This window comes from Coffea arabica, chromosome 2c, assembly GCF_036785885.1.
Source record: "Coffea arabica cultivar ET-39 chromosome 2c, Coffea Arabica ET-39 HiFi, whole genome shotgun sequence".
In the NCBI taxonomy this organism is placed as follows: domain Eukaryota; kingdom Viridiplantae; phylum Streptophyta; class Magnoliopsida; order Gentianales; family Rubiaceae; genus Coffea; species Coffea arabica.
This window is the reverse complement of record NC_092312.1, coordinates 753648-777899: the sequence shown is the minus strand read 5'-3', so window position 1 is coordinate 777899 and position 24252 is coordinate 753648. Positions and strand designations below refer to the sequence as shown.

The window sequence follows — 24252 nt, the reverse complement described above, 5'->3', positions numbered from 1 at the left end:
CAACATTTCTAATAATGCAACGACTATTATCAAATCCTGAACAAAAATATCTCCGCACATTGAGTTCTCAATTCCGTCCAGTAAAATAGCCCACTGATGTTATGTGTAGTCTTTCACTCTTTAATTGTTATTCCTTTGCACTTAGATACACGTGAATGACACAGCCGTAGCTTATAAGAGCAAACGAAAAAGGCAAATATCTAAGCATACAGGGACTTTGGACGCACACACAATAGCAGCTCCAGCAATTCAAAAATTAAAAATGCAGTCGTGAAAATGTTATTTCCCTTTCACAACATACAACTTTTCGCATTTCCAAATTACGTCTTGCACCTTCAAGGCCTAAAAAAGTAACAAGACGTTAATAGGGAGGGGGAAGGAGACTTAGCTGTTGCATTATTTCCTTCCTTGCTTCAACCATTCAACCTGGACAAGCATATGCTTATTGCTATTTCGATCATCTCTTAAAGCATGCATGATGTACATGGTGCGGCAAGTCTGTCTTCAAGACCATAAAAGGTGGAAGTTAGCAATAAGATGTTATATACAGTCCATTTGAGGTCTTCCTTCCAATCAACGAGAATACTAGTTGTTATGCTTCTTCTTCACTTTTCTCCTCAAAGCCTTATCAAACTCGGGACCAGAGAGCGATAACACTTGATTCAGTAGTAACCTAACCCCATGCTCCTTCACAATTGCGTATCGAGGTTTTATTCTAACTTCTAAGCTGTAACCAAAATACTGAGGGAACTTAACCAGCTCTGACTTGGGATAGTCCATAGTAAGAAAGAACTCCCACTTGGGGACCAAGTTCTCTGCCACGCTAAAAGTATACAGAGCCCCATATCTAGAAATCATGGTTCTCACATCCTCTATGCTATAACCCCTTTCCAGAAAGAATTCTGTCAAAGGCTTTAAGTTAGCTTCTATGCTAAGTCCAAATGTTTGAGGAGACCGTTGAAGAAGATGCGCAACATCAATCCCCAATGAGCTGAAGTATTCAACTGTAGGCCGTAGCTTATCCTCAACACTGTAACTTATAATGTTTGGGCAACGAGTTAGAACCTTACCCACATTTTCAGCCGAGAGACCAACCTCATAAAGAAAATCAACAGTTCCTTTCAGTTTTGACCTGCTGTAAGTAAGAAGGGCAGGAAAGCGGTATATAACTTTTGGCCACTGCCTTTTATCCACCCCTAGGTTCTCCAAAAATGCCATGGTGGGGATTAAATTTTCAGAGAGACTAATCCCACAAAGTTGAGGCCTTTTGCTAATGATGGTTGGAATATCTGATTTCAATATGCCAAGATCAAGAAGGAACTCAACCAGTGGTTTGATTTTTCTGTCCAAACTATAGTAGGCAAAAGCCGGGAATTTGCGTATTACCTCCCTAATTGCCTTCAGGTCCATTCCAAGCTCAACTAGATAGCAAACATGTGCAGGAAACTTTCCCGCTGGGCTAATCTCACTTACCCGAGCCAAGGCTTTCAGCTTCTTGCTATCAAGGATGGCATTAGAGGGAGAAACTAATGTATCCAAATTTTCTTCAGTAATTGGGTTTTGATAATTTGCTTCTATACTTTCTTTCACAGGTGGGTTTGGGAAGTTTTCTACCACATCCACCAGGATTCCTCCATATTCCTCAAGGAGGGTTTCAAGGTAAGGAATAAGAGCATCCCTGATCTCAAGAGTTGTAAGTTCTCGTCCTGCAGTGTCAAGGAAAATTAGTTTGGGAGACTGAAGACAGTTCTCCATGCACTGGAGAACTGAACCAATTTCGTTTTAAAGAAGCAATAACAACATTAAGATCGAACCTACTAGGTAGCGAGATTTGTGAACAGAATGAAGTTGCGAGACAAGGTGATCAACAAAAGCATCTGACTTATTAATTACTCGAGCAGCCAGTGCACTGCTCAACCCTTGCTTCTTTAAGAATAGTGTCAGTACAGCCTTGGCTTCTTCTTTTTCTGCAGCAAACAGGCTAGGAGGCACCATCCTCAAACTGAATGATCCATCTACTCCAGATTCAGCGGCTAATGAAACCAATATAAGAATGTTCTTCTGTCAATGATGAACTAACATATTCATGCAAGTAAACCAAGGATGAATTAGCCTATTTGATGGTGGTGTCATGTAGAAAGAGGTAAGAAGTTTCAGTAGCTCACCATATTTTGCCCAGCAAACAAGAACTCGCAGAGGAGATCGAGAATGAGTCCTGAAGTAATAAATCATGATGCGTCGGTTATGGACCAATTAACCAAGATAAAAGGTATCCACACAAGCTACATACTACAGACACATCTCAATCTTTTTTTCTATTGCTCCATACAGATGTAGTCATTTCCATTTTTTTTCTGGCTAAGACATATCTCAACCTTGCAGTCAGGGGTGGAGCCATATTGCCTTCACCTCAATATTTTAAAAGCTATAGAACAACCCATACAAACCTATACAAAGTTTAGAGTTTTTGTAATTGCCCCACTCTCCCCCAACCCCCCCCCCCCCGGGGGGGAGGAATTTCAAAATATTCTATCTGGTTCTTCCACCATTGCCCTCGAAAGTAAGAAATTTTTTACAGCTGCCCTCACCATTTCTATGATGGAACCATAAAACAAAACATGGTGCTATTTGTATTTCCATTCAAATAAATCTTATTTGCTTAATATTGAACTCCACTTATATGTCTAACCATATGAATTACAAGCAAACTAATTATTCGTTTGACTAAATACAAATTAATTGTTTATTGTATATATCAGAAACTACGTCTTATAGTTTACGTGTATTATTAACTATTCTATAATTTTACACCATTAGATGACTCGATAACTATTGTGGATAATCAACTAAATACCAACCTAGACACGATCTTTTATTTTATTTTTATAATATTGAATAAACTGGTTCATGCCTATTAAACTTATAAAAAACATTAGCTGTGGTAAAAATCCACAAAGTCCACCTTGCAAGTTTAACATAAAACTTTTATCTCCTGAACAAAGGTCCTGCCTGCAATACTTGGAACAGATATCTCTTAAGTGCAAAATACTGAAATAGTTGCATTTGGATAATAAAGCAGAATGTTCATAATATTCGTAGCGCTCAAACAAAACAATTCCCATATGTCAACAGAGCGTACACACGTTCTACAGTCGATTTAACTCAAGAAAAAGGTTGCAAAGGAATTTCATGCTTAAACCTCAAAATTTTAAGAACCAGAAAAACGCAATCCAAGGCCTAGCTTCCCGAAACAAAAGAAGTCATAGTGTTTCACAAGGCAGTGAGAGAAATAACTAAGAAAATAGTTTGAAAGAACCTGATATAAAATGGCCTCCAACTCGTGGACGCCACAGAAATTGAGATCTTTTTCAGGGGTTGCCTGCATACGACAACACAGGAGGAGGTAGAAAGAGAACTCAACATGGCATAGGTCTCAGATTTGAGCAGCCAGCCAGCAGGGCTTGTCTTCTTCTTCCTCCAGCTAGCTTGGACGCTCCAGTTTTAAGTTCAGAGCCTCCTCTCCACTCGCACGGGCAAAAAGACCCAAGATTTCTCGAGGGGCTGATGCGGCAAATCTATATAGAGGTTTTAATGAAGGCGTCCCGATGTCTTCCAAATCTTCCATACTTTTTTTTTAATTTTTTATTTATTTTAATATATAAATTCAATTAAAATTTTTGAAATAGCGTGATTTACAACTAATCCTATAACAATTCAAATTTAAAATTTAAAACTTTCTTTCCCACTTAAAATGATTGCTTAATAAATCATTTATAGTTTGTTTTCAAACTTATATCCTTTTTTCTTCCATAAGTAAAGAAAATAATTTTGGATATTTGATTAGTTTCATGTTAAAATCATTCACCCCCCTTGCAACTTTATCACTTTGGCCCATTTTATTCCATGATTAACAATATTGATTTGTCAAATCTGGGGAATAATATGATTAGTCTCATTTTTTAATAATTTATATAGTAACATTTTTAGCGCTGTACTTCCAAGTAGGGGTGTTTCGCGAATCGAGCCGATCACGAACGGCTCGAATACGAGCTCGACTCGAGCTCGTCAATATCGAGTTCGAGTCGAACTCGAGCTAATTAAGTCGATCTCGAGCTCGAACTCAAAAACATTAAACTCGTTGGCTCGCGAGCTTAATTATATATATATTTTTTTTTTATTTTAATAGTAAAATTACATATATATTCATAATATTTTATTATTTATTAAAAAATTATTATTTTATTCATTTTTAAAAATAAATATTTATTTTTATTTTTTAAAATAAAATAATTATTTTTATTTTTTAAAATAAATAATTATTTTTATTTTTTAAGCTCGAGCTCGACTCGAATTTGACTCGATCTCGATATTTTGAGCTCGTCGAGCTCGAGTTTCACAAAATTAACTCGAGCTCGGCTCGATTAGCCAAAGCTCGACTCGAACTCGGTTCGTTTGCACCTCTACTTCCAAGTATATACATAGATTTGTCAAGCATTCAAATAACATATCCAATTATAGCTATTCTTTAATCATTTTACCTTCTGCAACTAAATTAATTTTTTTAGTTTTAAACTTATCTTATTAGATGATGATTCCAACCAATGAAATAAACATTCTGACATACAACGTCACCTAGATAATTTTTTACATGCACAAAATTACATTTGAATAATTTCACATATAACACGTACATCAGAAAGTGCACATAAAACAAAATTTTGATATGAATTATAAATTAATAAAAAGGGCATTTAGATGTTTGTTTTTTGGAGTGTATATAACAAATTTTAAAACAAATATTTGTTTAAACGATTATCTTGGGTGATTATCACAAGAAATAGTAGTATTTCACCAAAGTTATGCCTAATTATTTTTCCTTCATAATTCTAACTCTTTATTTGGAAAAAAAAATTGAAAAGTGAGATAATGAATTCTAAATGATAAAATAAATAGAAAGATTGAAGTATAGGGCCGAGAAAGGTAAAAATAGGGTAATGAATCCTAAGTAGTAAAAAGTGTGAGGCCCCAGTCCGTTCGTAAGCTGATATGAGGGTTATTCATTGATCGGTGGGGTGGAATTAGGGTTTTAAGGCTAAGGAGAAAACCCTAACCTCGATTAGGATTGAAAACCCTAGTTCATTTTAGTAGAAAGCTTAAGTGGAGTTTGATTGTTCACCCGTCTTTTGATATTTTCGTTATTAGAAAGTTTCCCAGATAATTTTTATGAGTAAATAGAGTTTTTAGATGATTTTTCTAGTATCGGTTAGATTTTGAGAAAATAAGAACGTATATTGGACGTGGGACCCACTAGTGCGAAAAGTTCGAAAAAATTCGGCCAATTAGGTTAAATTCCGGATACTGTGTAAAATTTATCGGGTGTTAAGAGATAAGTAGAGTGTGTGAAATGATTGATGTAAGAGAGAAAAGAAAGGATAGGATTGCATTAATGAGGTGACAAGTGTCACTTTCTCATTGGTTGGACTTTAAGAAACACTATTCACATTTTTGACTTTTTTTGACCAAAGGTTAAATATCTTAAAATTTACCACAAAATCACCATTTCTTTCTCTTCTTTGGCCGACCAACCTTAAGGAAGAAAGGAAGAGAGCTCTTCACCATTTTAGCTTCCAACAAGCTCAAATCATCCAACTCAAGTGCTTAAGCTAGTTTCTACTCCACCAAATTCCTCCATTTGGTGCTAGTGAGTGTTTTAGTGAAATTTTTTGGAAGAGCTAAGGTGTCCAACATCTTCCCCTCTCTTGTTTACTTGGTAAGTGAAGCTTAAACTTCCACCTACACCTATTGATGCTTAAGATATGATTAGTAGTGATTAAAGTGCTGAAATTTCTGGTTTTATCTTGGTTTGAAGTGATTTGGTGAAGTTTTGATTTTATTGATGATTTTTCTGGTTTAATTGGATTATGGTGTTGTGGTTGTTTATGATGATTGATAATGAGGGGTTATGACTCTAGTGGATGGAAATGATTGATATTTGCAACCAATTTTGGATTTGAAATAAATTTTGGAAAGTTAGGGTTCATGAACCTACATTCTGCCCGAATTTATTGCACCATGTTAGAGACCGAATTGGCCTTGGCTTAAAACATGAAAGTTGTAGGTATTGATGTGTTTGAAGTGCCTGTAAAATTTCAGGTCATTTGGACTAGTGTAGAGTGAGATATGTCGATTTTACTGTTGCTGTTCTGGGTTGCTCAGAATGTGAAAACTGCGCTTGTAATCGTTTGTTTTGACTGGAATTGGTTTGGATTTTGAAGTTGGTGTCTTCTGATGAAATGTAGCTGGATGTCTTAGCTAACATATGCCTTTGGAATTTCGGCATTTGGACCTGTATAGGCTGAGTTGTGTTCATTACAGCATAGTGCGATTTGGGAACCTGCAATTACGGTTCTGGATTTGGTATTCTGCATTTTGACCTAGTTGTGTTAGGATTTGGACTGAGTGACCTTCTACATTGTTGTAGCCCTGTTTCTTAGCTTCGAAACGGTGGGTCTTACACCCCCATCCGATAACCATAGTGAATTTAGAGCCATTACCGCATATTAAGGTCAAATACGGTTTGTGATCCTGTTTTGCAATTCTGGTATAGTGTCTTGCATTTTTGACCTTGTTACATTCAAAATTGGACAAAGTTTCCTTCTTCAACATTGTAGCCCCTTAAGTCCTGGATATCCCTGTAAATTTTCAGATTAAACGGATTAGTATATCCTGAGCTATAAATGAAATACTCAGACCTGTTTTGACCGTCAAATTCTGTTACGTTTTTGGACAGTTTATGACTGGAACTTTGGCTTCACATTTGACTGGGTTACAAGCTGTTTGGGCTCGCGACCAAAACACCAAACTTATAGCCCTATATCAGAGCTTTCTAACACCCTTGGAATTTCAGGAATCGGATTTATAAGACCTGAGATATAGCCGAGCAAATAAGGCCTGCCCGTGAAGATGACCATTCTCTGGTCAGATCTGTTTTGGTCCTGATGACCAATTTCCGTTCCGAATTTTGATTGCCGACCTTCATGAAAGTTGTTCCATTTGGAATGAACTATCTAACTGCCAATTTTCAGCTCTTTTGACCATGTGTAGCATAGAAAACAGTTCGCACTCAACACTGACCATTTGTGCATTGGCCAGATTTCGTAAGTGATTGTGTTTGGTTCATTTGGGACTGAAGCCTCCAGTTTCAGTTCTGGATGTCTTCATAACAATTGTTGTTCATCCTTTAAGCTTCGATTTGGCATCTCATACGCCTTAATCCGATATTCGTAGCTCAACTTATGAGTAAACTAGAAATGAGTATCAAATCTGCCGTTTCCGTTTCCGTCCGTCATATTTACGTGCGCGCGTGTTGTTTTGCCGTTTTGCTTGTTTTGGGCGTGTTAGTGGCCGTTTGTGATAAAATCTTCTATTTCAGACAGCGGTGAGTTAGGCGGAGCCGGTGGGGCCCACTACTAGCGAACGCGCGAAGCGATTTTGCTTTCGTACTACTTTTGGTATTTTGAGTAAGTATTCAGGCCGGTTTGATGTGTTTTCTTTGCTATGTGTTTGAGATATGTGAAAAGGGCACTTAGGCGAGGGTGTACTTTATCGCACTCGACCTAAACCCTAATTTGAATGTATAATTGTACTTGGCATATGTATATGAACCTTTTGGAACCAAAACCCTTGAGCTTGTGGCTCGGGGCGACTTTCGAGTAAAGTTTGTGAAGTTTGCAAAGTTTGTGATTTTGAATAATTTTGTGAAGTTTGTGAGTTTGGGGCGAACTCTTGACCTGGTTGGACTATTCGAGCCGGTTAGGGCTTGGTCGAAGTCAGTCCAACTTGGTCTGAGGTCACCAAGTTTGTAGGTTCATGTTATGAACCAATTTTGTGAATCCGGTTCACCGAGAAGGTGACCAAGTTTGTGACCCGAGTTTGTGACTTAAGCTCAAGTTTGTGATTTCGTTCGCCCGGGCAAGTTTGTGAGGTGACTGGCCAGTGAGGGTGATAAGGTGTCGGTGGGTGTACAAGTGAAGTTCTACGGACTATTATTTGCGGTCGACGGAGTGTCGGCAGGAGATCATACATGGCACATGAATTGGCTTTGGAGCCACCCGTATCCTTATTATATGATGTTGTTCTTTTCTGCTTTTGCTTTACTCTTATTGTGTAATTGTTGCTACGTGAATTTATGCTTTCGCCCCTGTTTACTTACTAAGCTTCCAGCTTACCCCATTCCTTTTGTTTTCCTTAACAGGGGCCGACGCGGGGATTTTGGCACTTACACTAGTGTAGTTAAGTTTGTTTGTAATAGTTGGACAGTTAGGATGTTTGTTTTTGTTTTGGTGGTTTGTATAAGGACCCTTCTTAGGGTCTATCTTCTGCTGGTTGTGGTTATAGTGTATTAGAGTGGTTTGACTCGAGACTTTTGAAGATGTAAATATAACTTTTGGGATTGTATATATTGTATATAGTGCTCTTTCGATCTATCTCGTTTGATTGCTTTAAGTTTTGAGTCCTGGCGCGAGCTAGGCAGGCGGCCCGCCGATACCCTTGGGTTCGCCCTTGGGAGAAGTGGGGTCGTCACAAAAAGGGTATAAAGATAGAAGTATAGGATTTGGGAGGGTAAAATCAAGGAAGCTATAGTTGTGAGTTGAGATGAAACTATCAAAATGGATGATTTATGTGGGTTAAATGAACATAATTTTATGTGATTTTGTTTATCTTACCCATTTACAATCCACTGCAAAATTTTATTTATTTATTCTCCCATCTTATTTGAGCAACAAAATAATATATTGTTGTAATCAACAAAAATAAGAACACATTGCATTAATAAATAAATTTTTACCTAAAAAATTACACAGATAAATCCATAGTGGTGATCATAAGGAGTTTTAATTTTATCACTCTACAAAAATCTCAAATAATTTAGGCATGAATGCAATAAATCAATTTATACTTTGAAAGAAGGGAGGGATGAAGTAGGATAAAATTTAACAAAAATTAAAAAACATGAAAAGAATGTTAAGCATGCCTTTGCAAAAAGTATAATATAATTATTGAATTTGTTACTAATGAATTTGAATTTAAGTCTAATTTAATTAGGTCCAAATAGGTTGTCTCAATCTATCTATTTAATAGCCACTAATTAATGAGTTTGATTGGGTTACCTATTTAAAGTTAATAAAATTGTATATCCATACTCATTTGTTGAAGAGCAAGTTGAAAAATTGGTCATTGTTTACAACTATATATGAAGAGTAATAGGATATAAGGTAAATAAGGTGTAAAATTCGGTAAGAGATTACATAATTTGATAAAAGCAAGGTAGAATGAAAGAAAAGGTAGAGTTTGTAGGAGAGAGAAGAGTTGGAGGGATATGAAAAGTTTGGGTTAAAAAGATGAGGGAGAGGATAATGAAAAATAGGAAAAAGTTAATGAGAAGTGGCGCAAAAAAAAGAGAACATGGTAGGGAAGGGTAACATTTTTTGTTTGGTGTGCTTTTAGTATTTTTTTTAAATAAAAAAAAGAAAAAAGTATTTTTTTTTTAAATATTTTTGTGACTTTGTTCATATTTTTTAGTATATGTTAAAGTTTTAGATAAGGTATATAAATACAATATAAATTAGATGCTAAAATAGTACGCTTTTGATTTTTTTAATCTTTTTTCTTGTAATTAATATAAATAATTTATTTACTATTATTATTATAGTAAACGTTAATCCGTGCATTGCACGGGTTGCAATACTAATTAATAAAGAATAAGTTAATGCAAGCGAGGTCAATCTTATAGTACTTCTAAGCTGGGCCTTGAGCCCGTGGCGTGGACTCCTCGTCATTCTCGGGTTTGAAGCAAACAAGTTTGGGCGTGTTGGAGGACAAAATTCATTTGGCAAAATACAAGGGACATTTTGAACAGCTTTTTCTTTATACTTGAGAATAAAATTCAATTCGTAGCATGTTATTTGGAGACAGTCATATTTTCGTTTTTTTTTTCTCCTAGTCTCAATTATGGTCAATTAATTCCTAATTTTTTAAACTTTGCATTTAAACATTTTAAAATCATTTTTTATCTCACATGTATTACATTTCAAAACATGTTATACTTTTATATTTCTAAAAACTTTTGCATAAAATGCACCAAATGAAATAAGAGTCAATATCATGATATTGCAACCAATATCATGAAGAAATGAATTTTTTCTTCTTTTTATTTATTTATTTACTTGAAAAAAAAGTTTACAAGAAGAGAAGCCTGACCTCACTCCAAGTGTTATTTATTTATCACAAAGTGTTAAAACTCCAACTTGGCTAAGTCCAACCATTGGTCTTTGGTTTAATGACCTGTGAGGGAGAGTTTCTTACGTTAAAAGAGTATAACAGTGCACTTATTTGATTTGAAAGTTCACCCCTCACTCATAGTCTGTCTTAGTTTCTTATTCAATACAATAGGTGTTCAAAGAAAGATAAACTTAAAGAGGTTTTACCCCAAAAGATTTTCCCATTTGGATCCTCGAGCCAAAAAAAAAACAGCTGTAGGATGTCAATCTCCTTTCGTGAGAAATTGCGTTTAATCATTAAAAAATAGTTCATCAACTAATTGAGAATTCCGGCACTATGCAATTAAAGGCCCGTGTTTCAATCCACCGTCACTATTGGGCTCCCTCTCGTCTATTTCCTCCTTTTGCCAGTTAAAAAACATACATATGTCCATTGTAGCCCACCTCCCGCCGCCGCAGATTCAACGAGGCAAAGCTATTTCAGCCTTCGATATTTTGTGGCATTATTATGTTTTTTGGATTCTTTTAAGAATAAAATTTCCATAAAACTTATTAAAATACTACACATTTGTGAGATAAAAAAAGTTATTTACATCGTGATTGAACTATAAGAAAAAGAAAGAAACAAAATATATAAAAATAACGGGAAAAATAGCCCGAGGGTCATCGATGGAATTCTGACGCCCTAAAGAATTGGGCCCGGTACCGACAGCAAGCCCATTTCCGAGGGATGCGGCAAGGCTATTATTTATGTGTCACGTTTTGTTAGTTTACAACAACAGTGAAGTACACCTGTCCTGTCCATTTAAGTCGTCCAAAACCAGCCACGCCATAACAGGTTTCTGGCACAGAAACGAGACTTCTTCTGTGATTGAAGTGATCCCAATATTCACCTCTCTCGTTAACCATCAAACTTTGAGGAGACAAACATAAAGACCACAAACGAGAGGCTGGCCATTGATAAACAATGAAAGAAGCTTGTAAGATTAAATCATGGATCTTTGAGTTAGAAACATCAAAGAGTTTTGCACTGGCCACGGACGTAACATGATAATTAAACCAACTTCACCATTCAACCCCGTCCAACTCTACAAGCTAAAAGCAGACAACGATCAATACCTTCCCCCGGAGGCTGGGAGGTACCCAGCTCATATGCAATGAACAAAACTAATAAACGTAAACGTGACAAAGTACCTTAAAATGTGTTTGTATCTATGTATGCATATATATAGATATGGAGATATATATATATATAGATATATATGTTCATCAGCAGAAGATCAGCATAAAGCAAGTGCCAAGGACTTCAGTGCATAGGTGGGCGAGGAGCACGCGGTCGAACAGGAGTCTTTGACGGGCTTACCCTGCATGGATAACAACAATAGGGAAAGTTCAGAAAGACACAAAGGACAAAAAGATGGAAAGCAAATTCAGAATCAGAAAGCCTCGTGATAACAACCTTATCGGAAGTGAACCCAAGACTGCGCCACTGCAGTTCAGAGCTGCAATTGCGCTCTCAGCCTGCAAACGAAGAGAATTCCATAAATATTCAGGAAAGGCATCACTCCCCATTCCAAAGGACATAAAAGTTTTCCACAAATTGAGAACATGGTGTCTTAGCTAAGACAGAAAATCCACGTTTCACCCCACAATAGATCACTAACTGGTCATGGAAGATGGTAGCATGATTCCATACACGTTCACAAAAGACTTGTTTTGTCAACTACCTAGCAGAAAGGTGGTCACACAGAAATTGGGCAAGGGAAAGGTAACTCAAATAAAGCAAAAACCTTGAAAATTTTGCAAGGTACTGAAGCCTCTGCAACTACATAACTATTCTTTGACAGTGGCCAAATATGAGCAATAGTAGCCACTGAGACAAGAAAGATATGCTTCCTTAGAGGAACTATACAAGGGCAAAGGCTTAAAAGCCAAAATCCTAGGCAAAGAAGTTATTCACAAACCATTAATTAATATGAGGGATTAAAATGTAACATAACCACAGCAATCTCACAAATTAGGCAATCAAAAAAAGTACTATTAGGAAACTAGAATGGCCTCGATTGATGATATGCATATCCAAATGAATCTTTCCATCCACTTGAGTCAATCAGAAGATAATATAGTTCAAGGTTATAATGGATTAAATCACCAAGCCACCAATAATACACTATCCAATACTGATTTCTTAAAAAGCCCAAGATGTTTCAATTCAGCATCCAGCCTCCCTTACAAAGAATGTGGACTAACACAGTTCATACTCCTGACTCTTCGCAGGAAACACAAGCAGCATCACCACCACTGGCTAACTAAGGTAAGCAAGGTTCCAAACAACATTAACATCCAGCTTAGCAGTCCACACAACTCAAGGTTTCCAAGATGACAAGACTTGATCGAGTTGTTCTGATGTCTCAGCTTATCAACTAAGAAAAATCTGAACACGTAGTTACTAATATAGTTCTCTTGACAAGTTCTTGGGGGCTGCATCAAAATTGATCTTGATGTCATCTTTAAATATGCATTACAAGCAACCTCATGACTGGATTCAAAGAAAGTTATCTTTTCGTCCCTAGAACAATGTTTTCATTATTCCCCAAAAACTCTCTCTCCTCTTAAGCCTCAAATAAGCTTTCCCTCATTAAGAAAATCCAAAATAAAATAGTGATAGAATGTGAAACTTCAGAAGCTTAAATTTCTCAATTACCATCATCACGAGATTAGTACAGTTTGCATGTACATTCTCTCTTAAATATCAAAAGAATTATGTGTGTTTTGAGAGAGAAGGTCAAACCCATTATTGATCCCAAAAGAAACGCTTCTCAATCAAATATCCAACTCCAGTCAGAAATGGTGTGCAGGCTACATGTGCGGATACACAAATATTTATCTACTAAGCCAAACCAAATCAGAAATTAAGAGTTACACAAGCAAAGTCACATCAGGTTTGTCCACTGAATTTGTCTCCTTAAACTAGAAATTTAGGCATCTTGCATGTCCACTATTGTCTTCCAAGCTTGACGCTTTAAGATGGACATGAAAAGAAAGTAATGCGTAATAATGTACTACTTCAATTTGATCAGTCCCTGTAAGTTGAAAGAGGAATTCCAAAATGTGATGACAACATCAAAGAACAGTATCCTGAAATCTTATGTGACGATTCCAACATGAAGAAACAAATACAAGATATACACCAACAATTATGGTCCTATTTTGAATATTCTACACAAAAATTTAAGTATATTGTTACCAACTAATGGTTCTTCCTGCATTGACAAGATCCAAAGAAAAAGACTAAAATCCAGAGATTACTGCCTTAATGGGGGTTATTATAAGTGGAAGTGACTGAAACCACTACCTATGAAATCCAGAATAAGCAGATAACCATATAGCCAATCTTCACGAAGACCACTCCAAAGAAACCACTTTCTGATTTTAGACTGCAATGGCAGGTAGCTGATTGTACGCATATTATTAAGGCAAGAGATGATGAAAGAAATCGCCAACAAGAAAATAGACCTCTTTTCCTCTTTTCCTTTAACTGAGACAACTAATGTATATCTAGGCAGTCTCAAAGTTCGCCAGACAATCAAGAAGGAAGTTTTATTATTATGGACAAGTGGACAAGCAGATCCTAAAGCAGATTGACATGAAGAATCTTAGACATTTCCAGTCCAACATCAACTTCTACAGCCAAATTGCCAGCTTTTTAAAGTCACACTCATGTTAGCCACAAGCTTACAAGCTAGCATTTATGCGCATCACTGAGAGAGCCAGCTTGCTGTACCACAACGGCACCGGAGAAAAATCAATATAGCACATAGTGAAACCATAATTAGAATAATCCAGCTTCAACTTTTAGAGAGGATGGCATAAAACCAGCAAAAGGAGAATCATTTCTATCCACACAGTTGTCCCAAAATCCAAGCCTCAGTGACACGCACCCAAAAAAAAAAAAGCAAGCTTCACATAAGGGAATCAAAATTGAAACTTAACCGAGCATAAATTTCACAAACTAAAAAAGAGAATCAATCACAGAAAGTGAAAAGAAAATAAGGCAGAGGCAAGAGAAACTGAATTCATGTTGCAAGATAGAAGAGAAAATGAGTTCACAGTGGAGGAGAACCACTAAAAGCAAAATGAGTAAGAAAATGGCGGTTACCATCACAAACTCAACAAAAGCTATACGAGTTGAGTGATGATAGTCACCCAGCAACCTTAGACGATGAACCTGTGGCAGAGATGGGAGTCCAAGGGTTAAAGGCAGGAACTTGAAGAAGCAACGATGCTTCCAGATAAACCAAAAGGGCAGGCACTAACCTCTCCACATATGGACTCAAAGAACAGTTTAACTTCTGCTTGAGTAACCTGCATTAAAAACCAGAATACCAATACCATATCCTTAATATAAATGCTTGTAAACCACAAGAAGAATGGATTATAATTTCCAAAGTACCTTCTTGTCTATGTTTGTACAATAAATAGTTCTTGCACACATCTCCCTTTCATCTTCAGACTAAAAATCACAAGGGAACAATATTAAAAAGTGCAATAGCATGTCCCAATATGCACTTATCAGCATCTCAACAACAGCAAGCTCGAAGCAACACTTTACAAAGTAGCCAAAGATGAATAAAAATCTCACCCTCGGCAAGAATGTTGGGTTGACAGGAGCAATTGCAGTTTTGGAAGGCAAAACCCTAACAGGATAAAATCCAAGCATGGTGCCTGCCAGACTTAAAGCATTCCTTGCACCTTCTGCCAGAAACAGTGGAAACAATAATGTAAGCAGTTGTGATTTATGAAACCTGACAAGCACTCGATTGCAAGAACAGGTAATCAACATACCCTCATCAGTAAACTCAACGAAGGCAAAACGAAGTACAGAGTTAGGGTCACCGCAGACTCGACAATCCACAACCTTTACGATCAAACACAACAAGAAGTTAATAATGGACAATATCAAATGAACACAGATAAAGTATTTTATGTTATTCAACACGTGTCAAGTATGACAAGCTATATAGAAACAGGTTAACCTGTCCGCAACTAAGAAAGAGAGCAGCAAGTTGCTCTTCAGTAACCTAGAAACATGACAAGAGGCACAACATTAGAACATGTGAATACCCTGAATATCAATGATAAAGTACTGCAGACTTTTTATTTAACCTGATGATCAATGTCAGATACATATACAGTCCGCCTAATTACATCTTCTCGCTGAGCCATACTAGTTCTGCTGTTCATTCTTCGCTTTCCATGACTATAGTTGTTCTTCTTCTGTGCATGCCATAAATAACCAAAACAATCAGCATGACTCAAACTGACCACCAGCCAAGTTGCTATGATAACTTAAAAGGAACCCCATCCCTATTTTGATGCATAAACTGCAAGTGGAAGAGAGTTCAATTGGCGTATCCTTACATTTCCATAAATTTTACAACTCAACTAATCTAAACAATCCTAATCATTTACCTCAAGAGTCATCCCACCTGAACAAGGGCAAACCTATTACAATCTGAGCCACGGTGCTGCAATATGTTTCAGAAAAATTTTGAATTTTTTGGCACCCCTTTGCTTAGAAACCCTACATGTTGCTGACAAGTATAAAAATGAAAAAGGAAATGAATCATTAGTTGAAGTACCCTTCTAGCTGAATTTGCAGTGGGAATCCCGGAGTTGGTCTGAATCAAAAAATTGTTAGCATTGAAACCAAAGTGCCCTGCAGCTGGGGGCAACAGCCTGTGATGGTGATTGACGGCGGCTAGAGACGGAGGAACAAATTCCTCGGCCATGGGATTGAGTTTGGAGAGCATCTCCTCCAAATCCCTGATTTCCCTCTTAAACCCCTCTCCACCATCATCAGAACCACCATCGTCGTCGTCGTCGTCGTCGTCATCAACTCCACCATTCCTCCTCATATCGACACCTTTGATGTTCTGGTGGTGATGATGATGTTGATTGCCGTTGTTATTATTGTCACTGTGATTCCGGTTAGGCAGTCCATTGCCGTTGATGTTATGGTGATGCTGAATGCCCGAGTTAGGAAGGGGCTTCTGATTGGTAGCAGCAGGAGCAGCGGGCGGAGCACTAGAAGGCGTCTGGTGGGCAGCAATCATCTGGTGCTGCTGCTGGACCATGAGGTTGATGAAGGTTTGATCGGCAGCAGCCGACGGCGGTGGCTTCGTTGACCTGAGCATCGGAGGGTTTGGGCTGGGGTGATTGGAGGCCGGCGGCGTGGTCATTGTGGACTGATGATGAAGGTGGAGGTGGTGGTGATGATCGCCTCCGACGACGTCATTTTGCGCAGCACCATTCGAGTCAGCACGATTGGATGAACCGACCACGTTGATTCCAGCATTCTCAACCACCGCCATGATCGGACTCGCAAAATCCACTGACACTCTCGTCGGCGAGGTTTTTGTCCTTCTTCTTCTTGTTTTTTTTAAAAATTTTTTTTGTTGGGTTATCTTACTGTTTTTAATTTATTTTGGGTCCTGAAAATAACAAAGGAAGAAAAGAAAAGCTTGTAGCTATTGCTATCTAATCAATTAAGGGGGGTTTCGTTTTTTTTTTTTGGGGGAGGGAGTATTTTGATGAATTCGAGGAGTAAAAACAAAAAAAAAAACCTCTAAGAAATGGAGATATATGAAAATAAATATACAATTTGGTATTTAAAAAAAAAAATCGTACCTTGAAGGATGAAGAGAGGGCTTAAATGGTGTCCATTTGAAGGAAGAGAAGAGGCGAGAGCTGAGAAATCAAAGAAGAAGAAGAAGAAAAGAAGACCAACAAAACAGACCCCAACTTTTCTTTCTTCTCTTGTATACAGTAGTACTGGTATTGTATTTTTTTTTTTTTTTGACCAAGTACTACTAGTACGCAGTAGTAGTATTTTTTTATGTTTCCTTTTTTTTTTCTGTGTAAAGCCCAGAAGTATTTATTTAGCAGCAGAGTTTTAATTAGCAGTATTTATTTTAGACTTTTAGGAGTAGCAGTGACTAATGAGAGAGAGTGCAGGAAGAAGATTATGACAAAAGTATAGTAGCAGAGAGAGAGAGAGAGAGAGAGAGGACAAAAGTATACAGTGTATGGGGTCTAATACAGATGCGGAGGGAGGGAGGGATGGAGGACAGAATTCATCACCTTGCCTTGGGATCGTCCGTTTTTGGCCACATTACATTACACATATCCTTTCTTTGACCTTCTTCCCTCCACTACCCACCAAAATGCAAAATGATTGCTACTGCAGTACCATTTTGCCTTTTTCCTCTTACTTATTCCACTCCTTTTTTTTTTCTTTCTTTCTTTCTTTCTTTCTTGTGTCGGGGTTAGTTTAAAAGTTTCCAAGCAGTGAAAACGGAATAGGTAGGATCTGAGTACTTTTTAAGTAATCACTTCGTTGCAGGTTGTAGCAAGTAAGTATCAATTAGAGCTCTCTGATAGATATGTCCTTCTAGGTTTAGTAGTAAAACTAATAACAATAGTAGTATCTGTATCTGTAGTAAGTAACATAGGATGTTTATTGTTACTACTACGATGGATGGATGATTGAATGACAGACAGACGCATGATTCATGCGCACATCCCATCATCTGCTGTGGCCTTTGCTATATGCACCCGACGTAATGACGTTGCGCACCCTCTCTCTGTCTTTGCTTTTCACCATTCATCTCCGTAATTCTAACTTAATATGGATATGGAACCGGGTTATATTCTTTTATTGCGTTTTTGTAAAATGTACCGGTAGTAAGTAGGGGTGCTAGCAAGTCAAACTGCTTGCGAGTAGCTTGATCAAAAGCTTGACTCGAGCTCGAGCTCTACTCGTTAAATTTAACGAGTCGAGTTCGAGCTCAAGAAATAAATACTCGAGTGCTCGTCGAATTTAATCGAGCTTTCATATTTTATTTATATTATATATGTATATTATATTATATATTATATATTTTTAAAAAAATTATAGATTTATTTCAAAACTCGAACTCGAGTAGCTCGGGCTTGATATTTACTCGAACTCAAACGAGTCGAGGTCGAGTTTAGTTTTATTTCATCGAGTCGAGCTCGAGTCCAGTGATCATCACCCTCTTTGGTGATGCTGGAGGTCAGGGATTCTATCCCTGCCTCCCTCAAATTTGTCACATTCTGTGGCTGGTTTTAGTTGATCGTTTCCCCTTAACTCTTCCCCCTAGATTATGCTATATTAGGTTACAGGACATCTACCATTGCCGACAAAAAAAAAAAAAAAAAAAGTAGTAGTGCTTTTAGGTAATCTTTCTTTTTCTTTTTCTCTTTTTCACAGCGTCCAAATTAAATTAGTAGCATAAATTAGCACCCGCCGCACGGTCTTAAGAAACCACGTAACTGTCCGTTCAAGCTGCAAATAAAAAGTCAAAGAGGCAAGTCACGCTCATAACAACAGAACAGACTATTGAAATAAAAATTTTCTTTTCTTTTTTTCAGTAGAACCCATGAATGAGGCGAGGCGTTAATTTGGAGCCTCAACCTATGGTTATATTATATATCGGCACATTGGCCTTCCCAACAAGCAAAATAACTGAGGAGATTTTACAATCAAGTTCACAAAGCACATGCAGCAGAGCCATGGCTCAGGAATACTTTATTGAAAGGACAAGTGCAAATGGTTGACCTCTTCTTTTTTTTTGGGTACTATTTGTAATTTTTACATGTGTTTCGTCATTAGTTAAAGCACAGTCACTTGTACTAGAGTATTATTTTGCGGGAATCAGATTCAATTAATATCCAAGTAAAAATAAGTAAAACGTGAACAGTGCAGCGTATGTGGTTGTATTGTACATATACATGCTCATACATACCCTCTTAGAAAGGACTACTACTCACTTAATTTGATCACTTGTGATTTCTGGAGTGCAATTTTTTTGTTTTTGGGGATAAACTGGGATTACAAGATAGTCTAATTTGTTGCAGCCACCTTAAGAAATAAACCGAACAAGAAAAGAAAAAAAGGTTTTTTTTTTTTATGCAGACCGAAAAAACAAGGATACAAGACTTGGAATGAATTCAATAATCCGTCCCTCGTCTATGGTACCGAAAAAAAAAAGATTATATTAACAGTAGTAACATTAACAACAAATACATACGCAGTTGCAGAGGTATATCCGGGGTATGGTACTATGGTATATGTAAATGTGTGATGCAGAACAGAGGAGGGGTGGACGCATGTCAGCAGGGGTTGGAGTCAGGGATGGATTCGAACGGGGGAGACACGTGTAAGGAGGTTATTAATAGGTGTTGAATAAAAACAAATTCCGAAGGCATATATATAGTACAGGGATAGATGCTATTATTGCCAGGATGCGCCAAGGCCCTGGTGAAGTAGAAAGTACTAGAAAGGGAGGAGCAGTCTTTACTGTTTACTCTCTGAGAGTGTTGATGGTGGTTGTGCGCGTTGCTAGTGGAGTGGTGGCACGGACACTGGATACTCCCTCCCGCGGCCGCGGCCTGTGCCTGGGCCGCAGCCTCCCCTCACTTATTGAATTCGAGATGAGAATGAGAAAAAAGTAGTATTCTTCTCATCATCATCCTGCTGCTGGCTATGCTGGTGGCCGCTGGCCGATGGTGAAGTAGATGTTAGCTTTGCCAACTATTCGCTAGTACGAACGTACGCCCACACATCCACCCACTTACCAGTTACCACTGCTGCCCTGCCAAGTTTTACGGACCCCGCTGCTCTTTGACTTCCACGTGTTACAACACTCCCTGCCCACTCTGCCGCATCTACCGTTGGGGCCCCCCAGGCCTCATTAAACTTTCGCTATTCTTTATTCTTTTTCTTTTCCCCCGCCTTGGTGTCGGAAAATAAACGAATCCAATCAATCGTATGTTTAAGTATCATTAATTGGAACTTGTTCGCCCCTACCGCCGTTCATTCCGCCATTCATACGTACCTATATCTTATATAAATCCCGTTTTAGTCGCGCTTCTTCAAAATTATGATTTGCAAATTAACTCCATTTCTTCATGTACGCTTGGGTACCGCCCGGCAGGGACTGAGCCCAACTCAACCTTTGGTTGGAAGAGAGAATTATGGCGCAACTCAAGCTTTCTCTTTTTTTTTTCTCCAAAAAAAAAAAAAAAAAAAACACATGGAAGGAAGCTAAAACGGAACGTCATAAGCGACCGCCACGCCGAATTGCATAAATGGGATACACATACGCCCGATCGAGCATCATCCAGAGTTTCACCATCGCCCTTTTTAGTGTTCAATAACAAGAATAGGGCTCCAAAAACGAATCGAATCGCTCGCGAGTCAAAACTCAAGTTGAGTTCGATTAATATCGAACTCGACTCGAGCTCGAGCTGGTTAAATCGAATTCGATCTCGAACTCGAGTTTAAAATATTAAGTTCGTTAGCTCGCGAGCTCTAGTATATATATATATATATATATATTTTTTTTTTATTTTATTTTTTAATAGTAAAATTACACATATATTTTTAATATTTTATTATTTATTAAGAAAAAATAATTATTTGTTGTTTTTATTAGAATTATTTTCAAAAACTCGAGCTAACGAGCTGCTCACGAGTCAAAATTTCGAGCTATATTACGAGTTGACAATTCGAGTTGCTTGCGAGCCAAAAATTGAGCTACAGCTCATGAGGCTTATCAACTCGAGCTCGAGCTTGACTTTTCCTTAACCGAGTAGAACTTGAACTCAATTTTCTTGGCACGTCGAGCTCGAACTCGAATTCGAGCCTACCTGTTATTAAGTCGATTTCGACTCAATAGATCCATAATTTGATTCGATTCATTTTTACAGCCTCATTTAGGAGTGCGTTTCCCAAAAAAAAAACCAACACTTTTAAACTTGATGTGGATCACTTGGGATTCTCGGTGACATGTTTTCTATGCCAATCCAATGCCACCAATAGTGTTGCGCCAAGTGTCATGTTATTATTTACACATGTGTTAAATCAAGTCAAGTTGAATTATTAGAAAATTAAAGTGTAAATAATAACATGACACTTGACGCAACACTATTGGTGGCATTGGGTTGGCATAGAAAACATGTCACCGAGGATCCCAATTGAAGATGGATCACACAAGTAGAAGTAGAACCAGAAAAGCTACTTGACATTTTTACCCCGTCCCGTCACCTACACGCAAAATACCAAAAATAGATCAGCACTTGAAATTATTATAGTGGCAATTAGCAAGGAATTTGCTTATTTTATTTTACCTAAGAAATCATTCTCTCATATAAGCATGCTATTGAGTAGGAACGTAGGATGTAATAATCAAATTATTTTATAAATTGGGCTGCTCGTCTTGTGGGGCCTCCAAGCAACCTAGCTCTTCCTCAGCATGGCAGGGCCTTGCGGGTTTGTTTTTTCCATAGACTCAAATTGCGGGTTTGTTTGGGTCACTAATTGTCTAGCAAATGTTGGTGCATGGTTTCCTATGGATGTTTTGCTCGGTTCAAAGCTACTAAAGTATAATTTATGATGCTGCTTATCTATACTATCATATACATATATATATATAAAGGAAGAGGGGGCTTTTGGTATAAATAAAAATCTATCGCTTTATATATACTTCATAAACTATCATTTGTAGTTGCCCACTATCAATATAATTTTCTATCAAGTAACATGTATTTTTTCTTATTCTAATTTTAATTTATTTAATAAATCTTAACTTTCATTGGCAACTATCAATTGTGGCTACAAATTACTACTAAATTACTATTTTTAAAATTTTCAACATGTGCTTTGTCAGAATATAAAGCCAGCTTTGTTAAAAACAATTTCAATAAAACTCAAAAAGTTATACAAATATTTTCCTTATTAGTTGCACTCCATCAATCTACTGCTCTAGCCAGGAGTTGTTGACTGGAAAGTTTCGAAAAAAGATCTAATCTAAACTAAACTAAACACTGGCTTACTAATAGATACATCCCAAGCAGTTAAATATAGCCAACGGTCTTTTTCCTTTGCTACAAAAACGGAAAAACCATACGAGGTACCCTTTTTCTACCATTTCAAACTAAAAAGGACGAGTGCAATAGGTCAACTCATGCATGGCTCGGAGCAGGAGCTGTAAATGAATCTCAATCAGCAAGTCAGCAACGCATTGGTTTTTCGTCAACCCCATCGCAGAACAACAACAACAACCACCCCTCCCCCCCCCCCTCCTCTCTTGTGTTGAGTCAACAGGATGGATGGGGGTGTTCACCGTCTGGCTGATCCCAAGGTTAACGTTTGAGAACAAATGTCTCGAGTTCATTATCAAATATTATGTAATAAAATCCGATAACTGAATAACAGCCTAATCAGCCAAATGAGATTTTTAACACTAAATCATTATGCTGTACCTGTCAATAACTAAACTAACCGAATATTAGGAGCAGTACTAGCTTAATGTGTAAAGTGTGGAGTCAATGCCCAATATACATCAGCAAAAAAAAAAAAATTTTTTTTTTTTGGGGGGGTTAATGGGTATGTGAACTCCGGGTTTTTGGTGAATCCAATGTTTAAAGTCACAAAAGAAAATGGCTTGTTGAACTAATTGAGGTCAAGTATAGTTTGACGTTAAATAAAAGATTTTCTTAAACTAACCAAATATTAATTGAACGTTAAGTAACCAAACAATTGTAATCCACTGATGAACATCTCGTCCGTATGATATATACGCGTGTGTGTGTGTGTGAAGCAAATAGAACCGAATCCCCTCCCAAAGCAACAGATCTCTCGTCTCAGAAAGAGAATAAAATGATATTTTATTTCACCTTTGAAAATTGATAGTTTGGCAAATGGCGAAGCCAATACACCGTGAACCATTTAAACTACTGCGGTGGTCGTCGTCTAGAGTCTACCAGCCGGTTGTGGAATCAGAGTCACTGAAATACGATGCAGAGGAGCAATGATGGTGGCCGTAAAGTAACCACTGGCCACTTCGACTAATCACGCCCCATTAAACACTGGACCCCAACATTTTCGTCGCCATTACAGCCACAAAAAAAAAAAGGTCGGTAACTGGGGTACCGAGGCTGCGGCCACCGCTATGCTCTAGGCACTATATCGGTTCTTCTTTCCCAAAATGGGCAAAAACTTAAAAAGGCCAGGTGCTCATCCGTCCTTGCCCGCCGCCACCGTCGGAAAAATGTCTTATCAATTTATTTTTCATTTCGTTTTGGTGGGGTCCGGAAACCTGTCACGAATCTGAATCTGAGCCTACAATGCTCAAAAATCAGCTAGCAGCCGATCTCAGGCACGAACTGCTTGTTGGTCGTAGTTCTGCAGCCGTTTAATGGCTTCTTGGCAACCTGCTCCCATTCCCTCTCACTGCGCAAGCCCTTTTTTTTTTTTTTTTTTTTTCCCCCCTTCTTTGTGCAGCAATTTTAAACGGTGTACAGGGTACCGCCTTTTCCTCTTGTTCTGATGCAGACGATGGCCTATTATTAGCATACAACAATCAGTAGCAAAACAACAGGGCAATTATTGATAAGCATGCCAATCGTATATTGTACCTTTCACTGGAAGTACAACAGATGTTTACCATAAGTCGAAACCGTTGGGGCATCCTTATTATATGATCTATCAGGGTAAATACAAATTTTGCAAATCCCTTTACTTCCCTTTTTCTTGTCTCCCCGCGTGAGGTTTATTTATGCCAAAGATAGTTAAATCTTAATAATGCTGGAAAAAGCTCTTTACCTTTTTTTGTACGACGAAGGGTGATTTCCAGCTCTTTACCTTTTATTTATTTATTCAGCTCCTTCAGTGAAGGTGATTTCCACTCCTTCAATTACAATCCAGACAAATGATTACGGGACCTTCAGTTCAGGGCGACGTTTGATGGTAATAGTCAAATTTACACATCATGAAGATAGGGATAATTTCAGAAGCCTCCCTCAAGGTTCTTGACAATTTCACCTAGTTCTCTAAAGTTTCAAAAATTACACATATTTCCTTTCATTTTACTTTTTTGGTAGC

At 37.7% G+C, this 24252-nt stretch overlaps 2 protein-coding genes across 6 annotated transcripts; both read right to left on the bottom strand.

Moving 5' to 3' along the window:
• Positions 1-248: 248 nt before the first annotated feature.
• LOC113728249 (transcription termination factor MTERF5, chloroplastic-like) lies at positions 249-3563 on the bottom strand. Of its 3 annotated transcripts, none has more exons than XM_072073195.1 (4): positions 3317-3563; positions 2166-2215; positions 1815-2033; positions 249-1706 (listed from the first exon to the last, which is right to left on the bottom strand). In XM_072073195.1, exons 1-4 carry the CDS (start codon positions 3421-3423, stop codon positions 586-588), a joined length of 1497 nt encoding a protein of 498 aa, XP_071929296.1. In that variant the 5' UTR covers positions 3424-3563; the 3' UTR covers positions 249-585. The 3 variants fall into 3 exon arrangements, with proteins under 3 accessions (XP_071929296.1, XP_027108608.2, XP_071929297.1); XM_027252807.2 differs by having other exon boundaries at positions 249-1737; positions 1819-2033; XM_072073196.1 differs by having other exon boundaries at positions 249-1737; positions 1819-2075; positions 3317-3405.
• A 7674-nt stretch (positions 3564-11237) lies between these two features.
• LOC113728248 (polyadenylate-binding protein-interacting protein 12-like) lies at positions 11238-17124 on the bottom strand. 3 transcript variants are annotated; one of them, XR_011829880.1, is made up of 12 exons: positions 16971-17124; positions 15923-16774; positions 15447-15557; positions 15317-15361; positions 15126-15198; positions 14923-15035; positions 14734-14793; positions 14598-14645; positions 14440-14508; positions 11740-11801; positions 11475-11644; positions 11238-11375 (listed from the first exon to the last, which is right to left on the bottom strand). XR_011829880.1 is itself a non-coding variant. In XM_072073194.1 (11 exons), exons 2-11 carry the CDS (start codon positions 16652-16654, stop codon positions 11587-11589), a joined length of 1371 nt encoding a protein of 456 aa, XP_071929295.1. In that variant the 5' UTR covers positions 16655-16774; positions 16971-17110; the 3' UTR covers positions 11238-11586. The 3 variants fall into 3 exon arrangements, 1 of the variants encoding a protein (XP_071929295.1); XR_011829886.1 differs by having other exon boundaries at positions 11238-11368; positions 16971-17110; XM_072073194.1 differs by having other exon boundaries at positions 11238-11644; positions 16971-17110.
• Between the last annotated feature and the right edge of the window lie 7128 nt (positions 17125-24252).